The sequence below is a fragment of the Planococcus citri genome, chromosome 4 (assembly GCF_950023065.1).
Source record: "Planococcus citri chromosome 4, ihPlaCitr1.1, whole genome shotgun sequence".
NCBI classification, from domain to species: Eukaryota; Metazoa; Arthropoda; class Insecta; order Hemiptera; family Pseudococcidae; genus Planococcus; species Planococcus citri.
Window position 1 is genome coordinate 62,325,092 of NC_088680.1, and position 21,319 is coordinate 62,346,410.

Consider the following 21,319-nt stretch of genomic DNA (forward strand, 5'->3'; position numbering starts at 1 on the left):
GTAAAAAACAATCAGATTTTCAAGTGCTTCAACTTCATATTCGCCCCTCCCCCTTGTTTTCCGTTTTCAAATATTTCAAAAAATCTCATTTTTTTATGGTTTCAATTTTTTAATACACGAGAAAAAAAATTGAAAAAGTTTACCTGTAAAATTAATTAAATTCGTCGAAACAAATTCTCAATTTTAGCTGTTCCTAAACTAATTCTGTGTCAAATTATTCGCGTCTCACCATAATTTTTTCTCTCATGCGCCTGCCTAAAAATTATTTTTAAAAATGTAACCTACTATATTTTTGATTTCAGCTCAAACTACATGTAATCAAGGTATAGGTCGTGTAGTATACGAGCGACTGCCGGATCAGCAGTTACAAGGATACGACGATGACGTGGTAAGTTGATTTACTGTTCGTATATTTTGTTTTTTTTTTTCAACGAAATTCAAACACACATACCATAAATACTGTTAATATTCGTATGATTTTTTTCACATTAGGTACGTGATACCGCGCCACCATTTAGAGTATTAGAAAAATGTCAAGAATTATGTTTAAGAGATCGCACAGCGCAAAATAATTTAGTAAGGACATGTACGTCCTTTGACTTTCAACCTGGTAGCAGGATAGCATCATTTAGTGGCGTAGTAGAATACGAAGAATCTAGTTGTTATCTAACCAGGGAGCAACCAGCCCCCGAAGGCATCGGGACTTTGGTTTTTGTACCAAATAGCGTGCATTACACAGAAGTGTGTTTATCATGTGAGTATCAAAAACACCATTTTGATGTAACATAAGTGCCTAAATACCTACCTAATTCGAATACCCATCGATAAAAATCGTATTATAATTACAGCTAGTCGTATCGAAAGAGAATGCCCCAATAGGCATTATGTCTTCGAAAGGCATGCCAGGAAAAAGCTGAAGCTTGCACTTGCAGATGCCAAAGAAGTAATCGCAGTTAATCGAACAGATTGCGAAGATAGGTACGAGTAAAAAATGATTTGTTTACAAATTTTTTTCCAAGCCAAAGCCTTCATTTGGAGAATTTTTTCAGATGCTTGAACGAATTCACATTCGTATGTCGATCGGCTACTTATGACACACAAGCTCGTACCTGCACATTGAGTCGTTTCACTCGTAGATCTCATCCGGAATTACTCGAAGACGATTTGACTTCGGATTACTTGGAGAATACCTGTTTAAACGGTAAATATTGCATAATAATTTACTAGCTCGAGTTACATTTTTTTTTCTTCAAATTTATGGATTTTGGATCTGAGCCAGATCACAATGATTTACATATTAGGTACATACAACAATTTTGTAGTTCCAATCGTAGCCAAATGCAATTCCTTGTACGCATCGGAATTCATTATAGCTATGATTTTTATTAATGAATTTGCAAACACGTTTTGAATTTACACGTTGTATTATGTTTTTTGCAGCCGAAAGACGATGCGATGGTCCATTGATTTTCGTCAAAGAAGAAAATAAACGTCTCGGAGGTCCTTTTGAAGTCGACATTTATACAAATATATCTCTAGTTGAATGCCAAGCTCAGTGTTTGAAAGCTGAGAAGTATTTTTGTCGAGCTGTCGAATACGACGAGCCGATCAGAAGGTGTATTATATTCGAAGAAGATTCGATGTCTCAAAAGGATGATTTGAGGGTTAGCAGTAGTCCAACTCACGATCTATATGATCTCGTTTGTCTTGACGGTAGGTAGTCAGATTTTCTCACGAGGGAATCCCGATCAATGAGCTGAATAAATTTGGCTCACACTGAAGAGCAAAATCAAGTTTTCAGCTGCTGAAGTTGATTTTTCGATTTTTAGCCAATTTTTGAAACTTGAAAGCTTGAAAAAGTAACTAAAAAAATGACAAAATGCGAGCAAAACTTTTCAATGCAGGAAAAGATCACAACAAAAAACAACAACAACAACAGAACATTAAAGATTGCAATTCTTTAGTTTTCAAATTTAAATAAAGTTGACCTACATATTTTGAAACTTTTTGACAATTTCTGGAAACAAAGTAAGAATTTTTGTAGTTTCTGACAAAAAAATTGTTTGACAAAAACGTGACACTTTTGGGAAATTTTCGAAAAAAATATGAGACTTTTTGAACATTTTTCAAAAAAATAAAACATTTTGAAATTTTTTGGAAAAAATGAAACCTTTTGGATTTTTTTTGTAAAAAAACTACAATTTTTAGCTATTTTGTTAAAAATTCAAAATTCTGGACAATTCTTGACAAAAAGCAAGACTTTGACCATTTCAGTAATAAGCAGTGCTTCCTGAAAATTATTAGCAAAAAGAGAGGGATTTTCTTGGCAAATTCTGGCAAAAAAGTGACATTTTTGACAAATTTGTGAAGAAATGTGACTTTTTGGAATTTTTTGGAAAAAAAACTAAGTACAATTTTTAGCTATTTGGTTAAAAAACCAGAATTTTGAACAACCCTTGATAAAAAGCGACCATTTCAGTAAAAAGCAGTGCTTTCTGAAAATTATTAGCCAAAATGGAAGGATTTTTGGCAAATTCAGGCAAAAACTTGACATTTTTGAACATTTTTTTAAAAAATGAGACCGTTTGGAATTTTTTGGGAAAAAAACTACAATTTTCAACTATTTTGTTAAAAAGCAAAAATTTTGGAAATTCTTGACAAAAAGCAAGACTTTGACCATTTCTGTAAAAATCAATGCTTCCTGAAAATTATTAGCAAAAAGAGAGGGATTTTTTTGGCAAATTCTGGAAAAAACGTGACATTTCTGGAAAATGTTTGAAAAGAATGAGACTTTTTGGAATTTTTTGGATAAAATGAAACTTTTTGGATTTTTTTGGAAAAGAACTACCATTTTAGAGCAATTTTGTTGAAAAGACAGAATTTTGGACAAATTTTCACAAAAATCAAGATTTTATGAATTTATGCCAAAAAGCAAAAATTTGTCAATTTCAAGAAGAAAAATCAATTTTTGGGAATTATAATAAATAATCGCAAATTTTTATTAAAAAAATAACAGTTTTAAGACAAATTTTGGAGAATAACAATACTTTTTGGACTAATTTTTTCAAAAAACAACAATTTTAAGCAATTTTGCAAAACAAAAAAATTTTTGCAAATTTTTGAAAAAGCGAGAATTTTGTACAATTTTGAGCAAAATTGTATTTTATAACAAGATAACAGATCTAAAATTTTGAAGAAAATTCCTCGCCAAAATTTTGCAATTTAAAAAAATTCTCGCTTCTCAAAAAAATTGCAAGAAATTGGTTTAATTAGCAAAAAGTTTCCAAAAAGTCTCATTTTTTCCAGAAATTGCTAAATAATTTCACTTTTTTGCCAGAAATTCCTAAAAAGACATCTTTTTTGTTAAAATTGTCAAAGTTTTGCTCTTCGCCAAAAGTTGCAGAATTCTAACTTTGTTTCCAAAAATTGCCCAGAAGTCTCACTTTCTCATCAAAAAGTTTCAAAATGGGTCAATTTTTCAAAATTCTACACCATAACATTTCAATTTATAATGTTCTGTTCTCGCGAATTTTTTTTTTCAATTTTTGGCAAGAGTATTTTTTAACAAGTTGAAAAATTTCAAACTTCAGAAATTCTAAAAATTGTTTGTTTTTTTTTGCAACGAACTCGATGTTCATTTTTTTGTTCCTGTAAAAGTGTGCCCTTTGAGTCATACCCTGAAGGGGGGGTTCACTTTATAGAATAGAAGAAAGGGAAATTTGTAACAAAAATTGACGATTTCGGATTTTTTAAAAATTGGAGTTCATTCAACTAGTAAAAAAATAACACTTTTCAAGGGGTCATCTCCGATTTTCGATTCACCAGCCGGTCGAACTTATGACAAGAATAAATTTTTAGCAGCTGAAGTTGATTACAAAACCTTCTAGAGCGATTTGAAATTGCTGGTGGAGATTCCAGATCGGCTGGAAAATGTTGGCATCGATTTGGGTTGTCAACTGGTACACAAACCCATTTTCAAAAACTCTCTAAAAATCAACTTCAGCAGCTGAAAACTCGGTTCTGAGGGTTGGATAACATGCTTTTTAAGTGCTCCAAATTCTAGCTCGATCGGAGTTGACGATTGTAAAGGTTTCGCTCGTCAGCGGAGAGCACGATGGCAGAGATCATAATTCATTAACACGTTAAAATTTGTCCACAGTGAAAAGTAACGAATTTCCCGATAATTCGGCCACTTCTCATTTATTCGCCGAAGGTCGAAGACCAGATACGGCCTTCGAAAGGCACAGAAACGCTCGTCTATCGAGCGAATTTCATTCAGAGATCACCGGAAGGTCATTGAGCGAATGCCTGGACGAATGTCTGAGACAAGTCAGCTTCCAGTGTAGATCAGCCGTGTACAGCGAACGAAGCAGAATCTGTCGTCTGAGCAGATTCAATCGAAGAGATGGTCATCGAACCATCTACGATCCTGATTACGATTACTATGAAAATCTAATGCGTAAGAATTAGCCTATTTTCCGCATGCTTACCCTAATTTTCCAATACCTATTTATACTAAACGATGAAAAAATTAAAACAGATTCTGCTACTTTAGATGGCGGAGGTACGACCGGAAGTTATCCACGGCCAGATCCACAAGGCCAAGATTCTCAATACTATGGTCACGGAAGACCACCGTACGCGCCCTTATCAAAACCAAGCGGATTCGGCGGTGTTTACAGTGGCGGCGGGTATCCTAGTTATGTCGGCAGTGGGGGTCAAATTCCAGCACAACCGTACGCTCCACCGGGAGACGTCGCAGGACCCGGGTACTGGAGTCATTTTGGCACCCATTCTACAGATGTCTCACCTTATGGAGTTTCTCCTGGCAGCAGTAGCGCGTACCCGATTGGAAGTATTACTCCTGCTCCGAGTGTGGGAGTTGGATATCCTCCAGGTGGAGCACCTCCGGCTTATGGCGGATCTGTGCCTCCCATAGGGGGATCTTCTTTAGGTGTATCGCCGGGTTACCCGTCATATCCGCCTTCTTTGGGAGGTGCTCCTGGTGGCGGTGGATATTTTGGCGGCGGCGGCGGCGGCGGTGGAGGACTCGAACCTCATAGACCGTTTAATGTTAGGTGCGATGAAGGCGATGGATTCAAACAGGTTCGTTGAAATCATTCCCATATCAACGATGCAACCCGAATGAATCTCAATTATTGACATTTTCTTTCCATAGATTGGAGTCCACATGAGAATGAGGAGACAATTCGTTCGAAGATCATCATCTGTCGCTAGTTTGACAGCTTGCGAAAAAGAATGCGCCGAATCACGTGATTTCTTGTGCCGATCGTTCAATTACAGGTACGTTCTTGATTTTTTTTCCCATCGCTATTCCGGAAAAACATTATTAATGCAGATTTTTCTGATACAGAGCTGCTCCTTATGGACCACAAAGAGAAAATTGCGAGCTAAGCGATCGTGATACCCGAGACTTGGATATGAATAATCCCAACTACTTTGATCCTGCTGGAGAGTACGACTTTTATGAAAGATCAGCTCAAGGTCGAAATGGACAAGACTGCTTAGATGGTAATTTCTCATCAATCACGACTAAGTAATTACATTTTCATTGAATTTCAATGACATACTCCATCGCTTTAGTGAGTCAAACGTGCAACGAAGATGGAATGGAATTCACTCTGAGAACTCCGGAAGGTTTTCTGGGTCGAATTTACGCTCATGGATATTACGACAGATGCTTCTACCGAGGTAATGGAGGTACACTTAACGTACTAAGAATCAGCGGTGCTCAAGGATATCCCGATTGCGGTACAATCAGAGTAAGTAGGATCTCCTCAATTCCAACTGGTTCAATATTCTTCAAATAACTCGAGTTTCTGTTTAGTTCGGTGATATGATGACCAATATTGTAGTCGTCCAGTTCAGCGATTACGTGCAAACGAGTCGCGACAAACGATACAATCTGACTTGCTTATTCCGAGGCCCAGGGGAAGCAGTGGTAACCTCAAGTTACATGACAGCAAAGTACGAAAAGATCCAATTATGGTGATATTTTGAACAACTGGACCTTATTAATATTTCTTTTTCGAATACAGCTCCGGAAGTCCAGTTCCTATCGAATATCTTCCAGCTGAGAACTCTCTCAGTTCGAGAGTCAGATTGATGATTCTGTACCAAGGACGTCCAACGAACACCATAGCCGTTGGTGATCCACTGACTTTCCGTTTAGAAGCCCAAGATGGTTATAATTACGTCAATGATATATTTGCAAGCAATGTAGTGGCTAGAGATCCGTATTCTGGCAGAGCTGTGCAGCTTATCGATCGATATGGGTAACGTATTTTGGTTTCGAGTTCATTAGACCAAGCTATAGGAAGATTTTAGTGATCTAATTTGTCGACATTATTTACAGATGTCCAGTCGACAATGCTATTTTCCCAGCACTGGATCGATCCAGAGAAGGTGATGGTTTGGAGGCTCGTTTCAATGCGTTCAAGCTGCCGGAATCCAATTTCTTGATTTTTGAAGCCACTGTGAAAACTTGTCGCGAAGGATGCAATCCAGTAAGCATCAACTTGTTACGAATTGATTGAAAGGGTGAAATACTTGACTGACTACATCTTCATATTTCAGGCTTATTGTACTGGACCTGCTGGCAGAACAGAACAGTCTCTTGGAAGAAGAAAGAGGGAAGCAGATGGAAACGAAGACGCTGGATATTTTATTGGTCCCGAATCAACTAATAGTACTGATGAAGAAGAACACATCAGGGAAATGATCGAAGTAAATTTCAATCAATTTGAACTGATCGTAAAATAAAGTTTGGAATTTCACATTTAAATGACTTTTTTCTTCAGGTTCACGAGGATCCATTTGAAATACCTGAACGAAAAGAAGAAAGCATGCAACATTTAGTTAAACAGCAGGAAGTGCCAACTGTTTGTCTGACGAATCGCGAATATTATGGCATGATCTTCATCTTATTCATCTTCATGGGTCTTATGATCACTGTTACCATTACAGCTGGAATATACTACAAGTGAATATTTTGAATTTGATTAATTCTTTCCATCTTTAGATTCCTAGTCCATAGTCTAACCGGTAAAACGTGCTCTAGAAATTAAACTTGGATGGAATTTTTGGGCCCAAAATGTTCAGTTGGCTTTTTGTAAATGAGTATAAAATACCGGATGAGGAAAGACGTATAGTTCTACGAAATTTTTTCGAACAATTTTAAAGAATTTTTTGCCCAAATATGGGTCACGATTTTTGGGATTTTGAAAGTATCATGCGACCTATCAAAATAGGTTAACATTTTTCAAGAATATCAAAAATTGCCATCAAAACCATTTTTGAGAAATTCATGCTCTTTTGGTTGATTTTTATAGAAATTAATTTACCTATGTACATAATTCAAAAAATCAGACAAGCACTCAATTTCGGTCTCAAAATTTTTTAAAAGTTCTCATAATGTAGGTACCTAGTAAACATAGAAATTTTCGATTTTCTGCTGAAATTTCAACTCATATTTTGTCAAGTAGCATCACAACTTTTTCAAAAATCTCGAAAACTTGACTCAATTTCGGACTTAGAAATTCTTCAACACTACTAAAAAAAAAAAACACAGATTTGTCGGAATATTCTATTGTCGTGAAATTTTAACTCACTTTCACAAGTTGCATGACCCTGTTTCGAGATCTCAAAAACCATATTCCGAATTCCCGATTTTTGACTGAAAATTCTTGACAAATGTTGAACTTTGCCCAAAATATTTGAAGGGTTCACGAATATAAGTCACAAATGTATTGGAATTGTGGAATTCGTTGTCCTATTTTTGGAATAGTCTTGACAAGGGCTGTCAAAAATAAAGAATTTCACAATTTTGAAAATTTTTGGACCACCCCCACCCGGTTTTTTGGTGGACCCTTCATTTGAATTTTTCAAAAATGCTCAATTTTTGTCGAAATTGTTTTAATTGTATGCAAAATTTTGATCCAATTTGATAAGCTGAAAGTCATCTTTTGGATAAATCTGCAACACTTTCTTTTTACTCAAAATTGAAAATGGCTCGTTAATCAGTTTTCAAAAATTTTGTGCCAAAAATTGGGTCCTGATTTTTTGGATTTCTGAGAAGTGTCGTGCGACTTATCAAAATAGGATACAATTTTACGAAAAATCCAAAAATTTATTTCAACTTTCTCAAAGTGTGATAATTTTAATGAATTTCATGATACTTTTTCTTAAATATCCGGATCAGTACCTAATTCAATTTTAAACTCAAAATTTTCCAAAAAAGTGCTCAAAAAATTTTTCCATTTTCACTCGAAATTTTAACTTATTTTATTAGTTTGCATGCCATTTTTTTCAGAACCAGAAAAATCATGACCCAATTTTGAGATCAAAAATTAAAAATCCACAAAAAAACTTTTTCATCTGAAATATTTGAATTTTTCGTGAAATTTCAACTCATTATGATATCATACATGATACTTTTTCAAAAATCCAAAGAATCATGATTCAATTTTAAAATCAAAGTTCTTCAAAAATGCTCAAAAAAGTTTTTGTCGAAATATTTCAATTTTTCGTGAAATTTCAACCCGTTTCAATAGTTTGCATAACATATTTTTTCAGAACCAGAAAAATCATGGCCCAATTTTGAGATAAAAAATCCACAAAAAAACATTTTCCCCTGAAATATTTGAATTTTTCGTGAAATCTCAACTCATTTTGATACCATACATGACACTTTTTCAAAAATCCAAAGAATCATGATTCAATTTTAAAATCAAAGTTTTTCAAAAATGCTCAAAAAAAATTTTCGTCGAAAAATTTCAATTTTTCGTGAAATTTCAACTCATTTTGACAGGTCGCATGGCACATTTTTCAAACCCAATTTTGGGATGCTTCAAATGGCATTTTTTCAAAAATCCATAAAAAATCGTGACCAAATCCTGCGCTCAAAATTCTTTAAAAATGTTCAAAAAACATTGACATCAAAATATTTGAATTTTTTGCAAAATCTCAATCCATTTCTGATCACGTTGCTTGACATTTTTTCAGAAATACAATCAATTATGACTCAATTTTGAGCTCATGAATCTTCAAAAAATGCTTAAAAAGATTTCCATCGATATAATTTGAATTTTTCGCAAAATTTAAACCTAATTTGATAGGTCACATGATATTTCCAACGAAAATTCTAAAAATCATCATCCAATTTTGTGCTCAAATTTTTCCAAGTGTTCAAAAAACATTTTTGTCAAAATTTTTGAATTTTTCATGAAATTTTAACTCATTTGATAGGTCACATGACATATTCTCAAGAATCTCAAAATGATTCAATTTTGAGCACAGAATTCTACAATTTCTACATAAGTATATAAAATGCTCGAAAAACATTTCCGTCAAAATATTTATATTTTTTGCAAAATTTTAACCCAATTTGATAGGTCACATGACACTTTGTACGAAAATTTCAAAAATTCTCACTCCATTTTGTGCTCAATTTTTTTCTGAAGTGCTCAAAAAACAATTTCGTCGAAATATTTCAATTTTTTGCAAAATTTCAAAAATATTTTTGATACGTTGCTGGATACTTTTTCAAAAATATCATGAATTATGACCCAATTTTGAGCTCAAAATTTTTTTTAAAATGCTCAAAAATGTTTCCATCGATATATTTGAATTTTTCGCAAAATTTTAACCCAATTTGATAGGTCACATGACACTTTTATTGAAAATTCCAAAAATCATCATCCAATTTTGTGCTCAAATTTTTCCAAGTGCTCAAAAAACATTTTCTCCGAAATTTTTGAATTTTTCGTGAAATTTTAACTCATTTTGATAGGTCGCATGACATACTTTCAAAAATCTCAAAATAACTTAATTTTGAGCCTAAAATTCTGTCAAAATATTTGATTTTGTTCACAAAATTCCAATCAATTCAACTTTTTTTGCCGATTGAACTGATAAGATTATCCAATAGGTAGTTGCCAAGATACAAAATACATTGCTTACAATTTTTTCTTCAACAGGAGATACTGGATTATAATGAGTAAAAACGAAATGGCCAACAGATCATCGGGCGTCATAAGCAGTCCTCACAGTATCCGGATGTCATCAACATCGCCTCACACACGATTCACACCTTCAGCACAAAGTTTGTTTTCATTTCTCACACTGAACTCACAAAGAACACTTAATAATTCGAGGTAAGATTTGATCAATTTGAAAATTTCCATCTCAACTACCCTTGACTAAATTTCAAAAATCTTCGATTGATTCCTAACCCCGATCTTTTTTTCACAGGAGTAGCGAATGTATAGTAGAGAATAAACCCGAAGAATTACAAATACCAGGAGTTACTGATGTCAATGGATGTGGAGGAAGAAGTTTCAGAGATATTAGTGAACCGATTTACACTGATCCATCCTTATTTGAAAGATCAATAGATAAAATATCATGAATACAAAACATAAACTAGAATCGATAATCGATACGATTCACTTTCAGATGCCTTTGATACTCATGTTTTGTAATTTAAATTATTCGTTGAAATTATTATTTAATTATCTTACTATAGGTACCTACGTAATAAGTAACGTCAAATGAGTATTCATGAATCATGATGATATTGCAAAAATTTTTCAATCAGCTACTTAAGTAGGTAGGTACCTACCTACATCGCATGATGAGATTTTCAAATTTAATTTCAACACTAACTATAGGTACCTAATTGTAGAAGATTTAGCTAAAATAATCAGCATTAAGTAATGTGTACATAATTTAGATTTTTCACAATTGATTTTGTACCTGACCTAGTTCAAACTCGACAATTTTTTCGATGAATTGAGACTAAAAAGTTTCCCATTAATTTTGAACATAGGTAAAATTTCAATAAAAATCAAAGATCACTTCAATCTTACCAATTGAACCAAAATATTTATCCTTTTAATTCCTACCATTAATCAACTCTACTTGATTTTTGTTAATAAAAATGTCAAATAGTTTAGTTTTACATATAAAAATTACTTGAATAATTTTATAGCAATGTAATCGCATACCTAAGTATCCTTTTAACATAATTTTAAACATTCTGATAACATTACCGTTAACACTACCGCTTCTTTAAATAATTTTTATAATCTTTGTATAACATTTTATATAAATGAACGTTTTCGTTATAAAAATATTTCTTCGGATTGTCGATTATTCATTTCTATATTACACTGCGTCAAAATCTATGAATATTCAAGACACAACTCGAACATCTTTTCCAATACTTAGGTACCCACTAAGAACCAATACATCACATCTCTTCTTTCGTTTAGCCTCGTCATAATATCGATTGTGAAAAAAACACCGTCTCCATCACACGACGGTACAAAATAAAACACTTGTGTAAAGATGCATAATGACGCAGACCCAACAAATAAACCGCAAATAAACGATTATGTTGGCGCAGAATGTCGATGATATCTGTAGTTAAACGTTGTAAGCGGCGTATGTCTGTTCATCAACACCGATGCTATAGTCGAAAGTGTTTTTCGCGAAATGGCTGAGGAACAATTAGTCGAATGGTTTCGAGCTTGTGATAAAAAAGGTACCGGAAAAATCGGCCGGAGTGAATTCAAGAATTTCGTAGCCAACTACGGAATATCGCCCAGCGAAGCCGATGCCATTTTCAATGATCTGGATAACGATAAGGATGACGAGATGAATATGAATGATTTTCTGAGAGAGTTTAGAAAAACTCTAGACAGAAGCGAAAACGCCCAGAAGAATTGTTATACTGGAAAGATGCATATGATGATCGAGAGAAGAAAATCTGATGCTAAGTTGGCTATGTCTCATCTGGTTGATGGTATCGGCGAAGGAGTTGCCCGCAAGTTTCTCAATAATAGGTAAGCCAATGAAATTGTTATCATTCAGTATGCTTAGGTATGCTCAGATTGCTTACTAGAATGCAGATTATCCTACGCAGATATGCACAATAGATATTAGAAAGTAATCATGTTGATTCGACAAACATATTGAATAATCGTAACTGGTTCAATGACTATTGTTTACATTTACTTAGATACTAAATTCTTACTCGTCATATATCATTAGTTCAACCATGAATGAGTCCAAATGGTAAGATAAATCTCTGCAACGGAATTGAAAATCTGACAGCTGTAAACTTTCAACCAGTTGATCGATGTAGTGAGTTTTCCAAACGCCGGAACCGGTCACCGCAAACACTACGATCACATTTCACGAAAATCACTAAAATACGATAATTATTCATAAATTATTACAAAACGTTCGACATAACGAACACTAATTACAATAAATCGACGCTTTCACAGTTTCACTTAATTACTTGCAAAAGTTTGGCTCCGAGCCTCCGAATTCCAGAAATCCAGAATGATTCATTCATGGTCAGTTTCAACTACAAAACAAAAACTCAATCTCAAACAAAATGGGCGCCCAAATGAACGAGAGGTGGAGGGGATAAATATGCAACAAAAAACGATTGTTTGATTGAATTTCAATCATTTTTTTAGTTGAAAAATGATGAAAGGAATTGTTTCTCTCATTCTCTGACTTTAATCTCAGAAAAATGAGTATTAATTACCTACTAAATTTACTAATGAGTATTCGATCAAGAATTAAGATGATTCCAGGTTCGAGAGGAAATTAACTGATAACAAAATGAAAGGGATGAGGGGAAGATTCCTGAAACGAAGGGGGGATAAAGATTGATTAAACAAAACAGAAATAAAGATTGGTTTGAATTTGAAATAAAGGAATCAGAATCAGAATTCATGCTCAATAAATTTAGATTGCTAAATCAAATTGAAAATCAACGAGGAAGGTTAGAATAAGATAAGGCCTAAAAGGGGTGTTCGAGCGCTCTCCAGCAATTTGACAGAAACCTCTAGCAATTAGATTATTTAGATACCTACAGAAGAAATGAGATTTTCTTACAGTAGATACTTATGCTGTAATCTGTAAAACTGCATTACAGCAGTCTACAGTCCATTATTATTGTTATAAGAGTCTAAGTAGATCAGAAGCGTTCAAAACCCCTATTTTTTTACGTTTTGGTACTGTAGGTCTGTAGATAAATTCTGTAGCATTCTGTAATTGTTTTTCAATTCTGATTTCTGACTTTCTACGACTACCGATACCGAAGGGACCTGAAAATGAGAAGCTATAAGGTACTCGATCTTGAATCTGGATTCATAATCCAAAAAGAAATATGTACTACAAAACGTTCACTATACCTAACCTTGGACTGATTTCTGAACTTATTCCCTCGCTCCTTCCAGTTCAAAAATGAGCAAAGTTCATATTGATTTTTGAAAATCAATAATCATCCTTCTTTATTTTTATTAATCTGTCGTATCCTGTAATAAAATACATCTAACCATTCTTTAATTTTCTCTACAGTGGGAAAGAAATCGAAGAATTGTATCACGAATTACAAAACGTTGACTCTTCGCCGGAACTTGTTACCCAATTCGAAAAAACCTTGAGCTCGTTATTCCAAGATGTGAAAAATCTGTACGATGAGAATCAAAAATTGGAACAAATGTTCATCAAGTAAGAGACAAGATGTTTCATTCAGTCCATTAAATTGATCATCAGAATGCAGCAATTTTATTTTAATTCACTTTTAAAAAATTATTTTCAGAGAAAAAGAATTCCGTGCTAAAACAATGAAAGGTCTAGAAGAAGAATTCGATTCGCAGATAGCCAAAGTCGAAGCTAACGCTAGAGAACAAGCATACTTGAGATACGAGCAAGAAAAGAAAGAAATTCAAGAAAGATTGGAATCTGAAAAAGCAGAACTTGAAATGAAGTTGAAAGTTATTGAAAAAGTAAATTATCATCCTACGTAAAATTTTCTTTCAATTTAACCTGCACGTTTGAAAGTTAGCGAACCGATACGTTATAGTAGATGGATTACATCTGCTAATTTAACATGAATGAAAGTTTTTTAAAAAAATGTCAAAACTTTACGTCAGCTGTTAGTTCTGTCATTTTAATTTTTTCAACGAGTGTTTCTCCTATATCCTAGGTGTAGGTTTATCATTCGCAAGGTTAAAATTTTCAAACGATTATATACGATAATTTTATTTCTATTTCAGACTAATCTACGTTTATCGCAACAAAAAACCGACAGCAGTCATTTAGGTCTAAAATATGAAACAAATATCGAAAATGAAAAACTTAAAGATCTTCTGTCCGATACAAGAACAAATTTCGCGTACGTTAATTCTGAAATGGCACGAATCAAATCTGAGTATGAAACAAAATGCAGAGAATTGAATAAGTAAAATTTTCTCCGCATACTAAATCATCTGAAGTTAGAAATTTCTGCTAATTTAAAAGTAATTTCGATATTTTTTTACAGTCATCATGAGGCAGTAATGCAATACATGGAACAAAATAAGTTTGTAAGAAGACAACTAGCTTTGTTACAGTACGTAATTTTTTTTTTTTTGATTCGTCATGTAGGTTACCTTACCTATTGAAGATTTTATCGTGGTAAATCCAAATTCTATGTAAGATATACCTAAAGATAATTGTGATGAATAGTACATTCTCTTAACCATACCTATTACCTACATTTCAAAGAGGTATTAATTTACAATAAAGTAGAAAATTTTACAGTTTTATTGTTGACGAGTTCATCGTGTGTTCTTCGTTTAAGAAATTATTTGTAGAAAATTATTTTCATTTCAGTTTAAAGGTTTTTTTTTTTTTTTTTTTCTTAGAAAAGCCAACGAAAATCTACAAGATACCAATGATAGTTTATTAACAATTATGGAAACTGCATCGGGTAGGATAACACCCTACTGTGTCAGTAGAGCTGGTTCAGATTCAGGAAATTCTGATAATAAAGGTCACGTTTGTAATAGGTAAGTTTTGATTTACATATTTAAATTCTCCTGTTGTAATAAATCACTGTGTCAGCTTATTCAATAGTTTATTCTTTAATCAATGCAGAATGACTCTGAAACCAATGCATAATCATTTACTGAACGAACAAAATTACGAAAATGGAAGCCAGTATGTAATTCAAAGGCTCATGGAAGATATAGGTAAATTTAATTCATCCTTTTTGAAATTTTAAACGCAGACAAGCACGTCCTAAAATTAATTAAAATTCGATTTACCTATCTCATAGACAGTGGTCATTCAACACTTAGAGATCCTATCGAATGTGATATTGATAATAAATGGGTTCACGAAGAATTTTCCGATGCTGAATCGCTGTTTAAATCTGTAAGTATCCAATGACCTCCAACTACGAGTACTTTGCCAATTTCTACATTGAAAATAAGAATTATTTTATTTGATTTTAATACTGAAATAAATTTAGCTCGAATCTGATGACAGTAAAAATTCTCGTCAACGAACCAATAAATCAGACTACGGTCGCATGACTCCTGTCTCTGTGATGAGTTTCGAAGCCACCGGAAATCCAGATCGAACTTACAAAGTGGTTCTGGCCGGAGATGCTGCTGTGGGCAAAAGTTGTTTTATTCATAGATTTTGTAGAGGAAATTTCTCCAATAGAATAGGTTCAACTTTAGGTACGTAATTCATTATACTAAACGTGGAAGTATATGCAGAACCTTCGAAGAAACGCGATACCTACTTACGTACCTACTCATCTTAATGATGTTCCACAGGTGTTGATTTTCAAATAAAAACGATCCGAGTAGATGAAAAAAATATTGCTTTGCAATTATGGGATACAGCAGGTACCTTCCATAAGCTTATAATTTTTCCTCCTCGAGTCGAAGACTTCCTTCTTCAAAATACATCTCGTAAAATATATTTCAGGCCAAGAAAGATTTCGATCCATGACAAAAACCTATTTCCGAAGAGCCGACGGCGTCGTATTACTTTACGACGTAACCAGCGAACGTTCATTTCTCAATATTCGTCAATGGATACAATCCATCAACGTAAGCCATCCATTTAAAATCATCTCAAAGCTTTTTAGTTCCGAGAAGTTTTCTAAAATTGTAAAAATTTGCAGGAATGTGCCGATAAAGAAATCCCTATACTAATTTGCGGTAATAAAATTGACCTACGAGACGAAGCGATGAGTTTAGGAGCCAGTTGTGTACAAACTAAACACGGTGAAGCTTTGGCAAAAGATCACAATGCGTTATTTTTCGAAACGAGTTCCAAATCGGGTAAAAATATATTCGACGCTATCATCGCCATTTCAAGGTAAACGACTTTGTTATTCGGCAGTTTCATTACAATTTTCTGCTAGCATATTTGCATTTTATTACTCGTACATTTGTAGGGAAATGCTTCTGAAAGAAGATGTAGAAGTACAAACTTCTGCTTTGCAAGTATCTCAAATTCATCGATCTGCATCTTGTTGCGGTCGTTGACCTTTGTTACGGTGATTCTTTCATTCTATAAGATGTTCAGCGTTGAAGAAGGTTGATTAGATCGATCTAATGATCTATAATATACTTGTAGACTGAATCCTGCCCTTCGTACGTACCTACGATGATTTACAAAATCATTTACCATATTATAATATGATGTTCACTATTTTTTTTTATCAGAATTTTTTTAAATGTGCGAAACGTGTTGTATAATTTTGTAACTGTATATTTTTATCATTGGTCATAATTAAATTAGTCTGATGAAAATTTTTATAAATGCAATATTATGCATAAATACATACGTATAGGTAAGGTATAAAACAGTTTGTATATATAAATTACATTTGTAGATAAAATATGTACACTTTAAGTGCTATTTAAGCAATAAGGACTAGTAACAACATACACAGTAGTCTATGACTAAAAATTAAAAAATACACAAATAAGAAATACCATACTATTGCAGTCTGTTTTGAATTGAAAGGAATATTGTTGAAATTCCTATCAAAACTTGCAACTAAATCAAGTTGTAATTTCTTGGAGTCATCACCTCTCATAATTTCAAGATATACCTACTAACTAGGTACTTATTTATTGAATTATTCGAGTATTTATTACAAGTAGGTACTGTACTTCATTCTACAAAATTACAAATCAAATGGAAGAGAAAGATGGGTAAGGAACTTGTAAATAGGTTGGATAAAAACACAAAAATTGACCAATAATAATTTAATTCAACACATTTTACCGCAATGAGGATGAAAGAGGATTGAATGAGGATGCTTTCTGTTCACAGGGAGACTGATTGATTTTTTTGTTTAGATGAAGGTTGAATTTTAACAGGGATGAGGCCCCGACCGATTTTTTTCAGGTTCCGGGTTTCGGGACTTGGGCTTTCAATCAGAAATTTATTATGTCTTGGACTTGGATTGGGGCCCAGGAAATTTTGGCTTTGGGTTTCAGCCGGGCTTAGTGTCCAGGGCTTGAATGAAATGTTTAGGGCGTTTCGTGGCTTTTCGGGGCTTGAAATTGAGGGGTTCCATGGAAAAGGGGCCTTAGTCTTTTTTTTGTTTTTTTTTCATTTACCTACAACTTTGAATGTACCTATTAAAAATTTTTTTAAAATAATTTCACCATATTCAGTGATATTGAACTGTTCTTTCATGAAAAAAAAAACGAAATGGAAAATGTTAGCTTGTAGAAAAGTTTTACAAGTTCATTTGAACTTGTTAAGAATTACTGAAAAAAAAGGTGTAAGGCCCCTTTTCCATGAAGCCTCTCAATTGCAATTTTAATGAAGAATAAAGTAAAATCTTATTTGATTTTCTGTTGAAAAAAAAAAAAACATTTCAAGGACAGATTCCAATTGCTTTTTTCAAAATTATTTGAATAGAACAGTTTTTTTAAAAAAATCAGAATTAAATTTTTTTGTAGTTTTCAAATTATTATCCAAATTTTTTCAGTGTCGTTTTTCATAAAGAACAATGAACTACATACCTACATAATATTATAAATAATGTACCAAAAACCCCTTGAAATATTAAACTTTTTGCTGAAGTTGTAATTTTTTTTGAAAATCATCTTTTTTGACTTTTGAAGTTTTGAGATCCACAGAACGGTAATAGCAATAGTAATTTCAATTTGCAAAATTTACACAAGCCCCGAAAAGCCCTGATCACAGTTTGGGTTTCAGCCTTTCAGGGCTCACGTTCGGGGCTTGGTTTTCAGAGGAAAAGGTTTCAGACTTTGGGACAGGCCAGGGCTTTGTAGGTTACAGTTTTTAAGGTTTTGGGGCTTGAACATTCGGGCTTCAAGGAAATAATCGGGGCTTTTTCGAGTTTTGGGCCCTGGTCCTGGGCCGAGCCTCATCCCTGAATTATTTTACAATAAAAAAAATATGTGAAATTTTATTTTTAAAAATTATGAACTGGTGAAAAAAAAAGTTGCAAGTTTTGACGTAGGTAATAGGTATCTACAAGATGGGTGAAATAAATATACCAATCGGATTGGTCAAGATGAAGTACAGGGTGCCCACTGCCCAGAAACAGGGATTTCCAGCCAATCATCGATTAGCTTTTGGCTATCAGCTTTTAGCTTGATTTTCATTAGCTTAAATAAAGCTGGCTATTGGCTGGCAAAATTTCATTGGCTGGCGATTGGCTGGCTTTTGGCTTACGAAAACAAAAATACATGTGACCCCTCAAAATACTCGTTATGACGTGTAGACGATTATTAAAAGGACAATTTTCATTTCTGTTGTGTCAGTGAGTGTAAGACGTGAGTCACGAGTGAAAAAAAAATAAAAAATGAGAAAAAAATTTTAAAAAATTGAAAAATTTGAAAATCACTCCCAACCCCAAGTTCATTAGCTTTTAGCTATTAGCTATTGGCTGGCAATTTTTCATTAAGCCAGCTTTTGGCTATTGGCTTAAATACCATTAGCTTGCATCAGCTATTGGCTTTTGGCTTTTAGCTATTGGCTGGCTGGAAGTGGAAATCCCTGCCCAGAAATATCGAATACTCCTAAAAAAGTTTTCTACTAAAATACTTTGGTTGGTCACAGTGAATGATAATAATTATAGCACATGATTGGTTGTTGGACTGGAGAGATGACATTCCACCAATCATAGGTATGCATCTATTTCACGTTGCCAACCTATATTTTTTTTAATGAGAAACTTTCTTTGGGGTACTCGATATTTCTGGGCACCCTGTATGTACTTCTTTAAAAAAGCCGCCAAAACGAGCAACTGATATCTAATGTTATCACTACTTAGGTATCAGTACTTCAGTAGAGCAATTTTTAGCCCATTCATTAGTCTTATTTCAGTCCTATAATTAAAGCTTGAGTTTAGTCTATAGTTAGACCATTGCTGTTCAAGTGTTTAATTACACGATTTTTGTAATAATATTTCACTCTCCGATCTAACTATTTTATTAAAATGATACTTCAAGGTAAATAAATACTATGTGAGCAATGAGCATATTCATTGATAACATTTTCTAAGATGATTGATTGTAGGCCAACCGTAATTCTCTTAATCTATTTTCCCCAATTCTACAGGAACTGGCGGAGCCGGAGCTGCTCTTCGAATTCAATCCTGTTTTTCACATTTATTCAGAGCCCATAATTTTTGTAAAGTGAAGACTATTCACAGTCCTATATTAATCAGATGTTCTTCCAATGATGAGAGCTCACATATAGTGAGTTTTGTTTGATTTCATTATTTAATTTTACCAAAGTGTGTAGTGTGTAGTACTAAGTTATGTACCTATTTATGATTGTGTTGTTTTAGGCTCTGTTATCACGTCACATGGAAATACTTGATAGGTATTCAAAAACTATGAAAGAGAATGGTGAATTATTGCTCAAAAATTCCCAACTTCAAACCGATTTAGTAAGTATTATATTGCATGAAAATGAATTCTCCATCTTTATAAAAAGAATCATCTCGCTAGTGTAGTCAACACCACAGCGAAAATATAATTTTTCAATTAATTATTGTTCATTGTTATTAAAACTATTTTTTATTTGTTGTCCGTTCGTTGAACGTTGATTGTTTAGGAAATCGCACAGAGGGCTCTAAAGGATCACCAACGAGAGTACGATGCTTTACTCACCAGGATGACTAAGAATGAATCAACTAAAACTAATGGTACTGATTCATGCTGCCGTTGGTGCTGCTGCGCATCACTTTAATGTTAACGATTATTCAGATTTGTACATATGATCTTGAATCTTTGATAATTTTTGATAACTTTGACAAAATTGAAAATGTTGAAAACTATATCATGGTTTGCTTGCTTCTTATTGCTTCATAAGGTTAATTTATTTTAAATCAGAAAGAAAAGACAATGTTAGGAGTAGATATTTATCAAATCCTTCATATTAGTAGTACCTTAGATGGCTATCAAGTACGAAATAATTTTTCATCCCTCTTAGATAGAAAAATTTCGATTTTAAAATTGATAAGATTGTTGAACATCTCGATAATCTCAACTTTACATTTTCAATATAGGTATTAGCATGTTTAATTTTTTCTTATTTTTTCGAGATTTTGAATGTACTAATTTTTATTACGTTCGAAATTTTAAAGTCATTAAAATGATTTGAATTTTCATAAATTCAATGACTTTTATTTTGAAGTGAAAACTTATAATTTTATCCAATTCGAGATCCTCACAACACGAAGGCTCTACTTATTCTGCTCCAAGTGAGCATGACTAAAATTATTCTACCCAAATCCACAGACAAGAAAATCATTTTCGCGAAAAATTTTGAAAATTGGTAGTCAGCGTTTAGACCACTCCTGAACTCGTCCAGAATTTTCCTCTCGCCCTGGACCCTTTGGGACACCTCGAGGAGGGGGGGGGGGGGGGTTTCAGTACCCCAAATTTAGATTTCAAAGTACAAAAAATTGCTACAGGTAGCTGAACAAAATCAAAATCATTTGCCCCTGATTTTTCACCAGCATCGTTCGAAATCCAAAAAAAAAAAGTTAAATTTGTAACTGTATATTTTTTTCCTTGGTCACAAAATATTAATTAGTCTGATGAAAATTTTGATAAATACAAAAATACAATATTACGCGTAAATACATACGTAGAGGTATAAAACAGCTTGTATATAAATTACATTTGTAGATAAAATACACGTTTTAAGTGCTATTAAGCAATAAGGACTAGTAACAACAGAATACACGATATAAGTACATCTAAAAATAAAGAAAATACACAAATATAAGGAATACTATCGTTGACTACATAAAATACTTCAATTGTTGCACCATAAATAATACAGTTCCGGTCATAATTAAAAATACTACAAATAAAAAGAAAAAACATCGTTAAACTCTATGGCACTGGGATCGATTCGTTGTAAAGAAAAAAAAAACTTCGATATTCGAGCACCTTCTCAAGTGCTCATTTAACTAGCACCCAATTAC

At 33.3% G+C, this 21,319-nt stretch overlaps 2 protein-coding genes across 3 annotated transcripts in view; both read left to right on the forward strand.

The window, feature by feature from the left end:
- Nucleotides 1-11,105, forward strand: part of LOC135845021 (uncharacterized) — a 47,102-nt gene extending 35,997 nt beyond the window's left edge. The window contains exons 2-18 of one of the 2 annotated variants that reach the window (XM_065363459.1): nt 303-388; nt 493-754; nt 849-978; nt 1,050-1,201; nt 1,441-1,713; nt 4,160-4,459; nt 4,541-5,106; nt 5,180-5,304; nt 5,375-5,532; nt 5,605-5,783; nt 5,849-5,988; nt 6,060-6,296; nt 6,377-6,527; nt 6,598-6,747; nt 6,822-7,003; nt 9,999-10,175; nt 10,273-11,105. In XM_065363459.1, the coding sequence (XP_065219531.1) occupies nt 303-388; nt 493-754; nt 849-978; nt 1,050-1,201; nt 1,441-1,713; nt 4,160-4,459; nt 4,541-5,106; nt 5,180-5,304; nt 5,375-5,532; nt 5,605-5,783; nt 5,849-5,988; nt 6,060-6,296; nt 6,377-6,527; nt 6,598-6,747; nt 6,822-7,003; nt 9,999-10,175; nt 10,273-10,429 (3,425 nt within the window). In that variant the 3' untranslated portion in view covers nt 10,430-11,105. The remainder of the gene's footprint in view (nt 1-302; nt 389-492; nt 755-848; nt 979-1,049; nt 1,202-1,440; nt 1,714-4,159; nt 4,460-4,540; nt 5,107-5,179; nt 5,305-5,374; nt 5,533-5,604; nt 5,784-5,848; nt 5,989-6,059; nt 6,297-6,376; nt 6,528-6,597; nt 6,748-6,821; nt 7,004-9,998; nt 10,176-10,272) is intronic. The other variant, XM_065363461.1, reaches the window with a different exon arrangement.
- Nucleotides 11,106-11,336: 231 nt separating this feature from the next.
- On the forward strand, nt 11,337-20,408 carry LOC135845023 (ras and EF-hand domain-containing protein homolog). The gene is made up of 16 exons (XM_065363463.1): nt 11,337-11,867; nt 13,402-13,554; nt 13,646-13,832; nt 14,103-14,287; nt 14,369-14,437; nt 14,733-14,876; nt 14,965-15,059; nt 15,146-15,243; nt 15,341-15,554; nt 15,654-15,725; nt 15,808-15,932; nt 16,007-16,203; nt 16,283-19,328; nt 19,438-19,577; nt 19,670-19,771; nt 19,939-20,408. Exons 1-13 carry the CDS (start codon nt 11,518-11,520, stop codon nt 16,371-16,373), a joined length of 1,980 nt encoding a protein of 659 aa, XP_065219535.1. The 5' UTR covers nt 11,337-11,517; the 3' UTR covers nt 16,374-19,328; nt 19,438-19,577; nt 19,670-19,771; nt 19,939-20,408.
- Nucleotides 20,409-21,319: the final 911 nt, after the last annotated feature.

Coding starts and splice junctions, on each gene's coding strand:
- LOC135845023 (XM_065363463.1), top strand. CDS start 11,518: ATGGCTGAGGAACAATTAGTCGAATGGTTTCGAGCTTGTGATAAAAAA. Junction 14,288..14,368: donor AAATGCAGAGAATTGAATAA/GTAAAATTTTCT, acceptor ATTTTTTTACAG/TCATCATGAGGCAGTAATGC. Junction 15,555..15,653: donor TAGAATAGGTTCAACTTTAG/GTACGTAATTCA, acceptor GATGTTCCACAG/GTGTTGATTTTCAAATAAAA.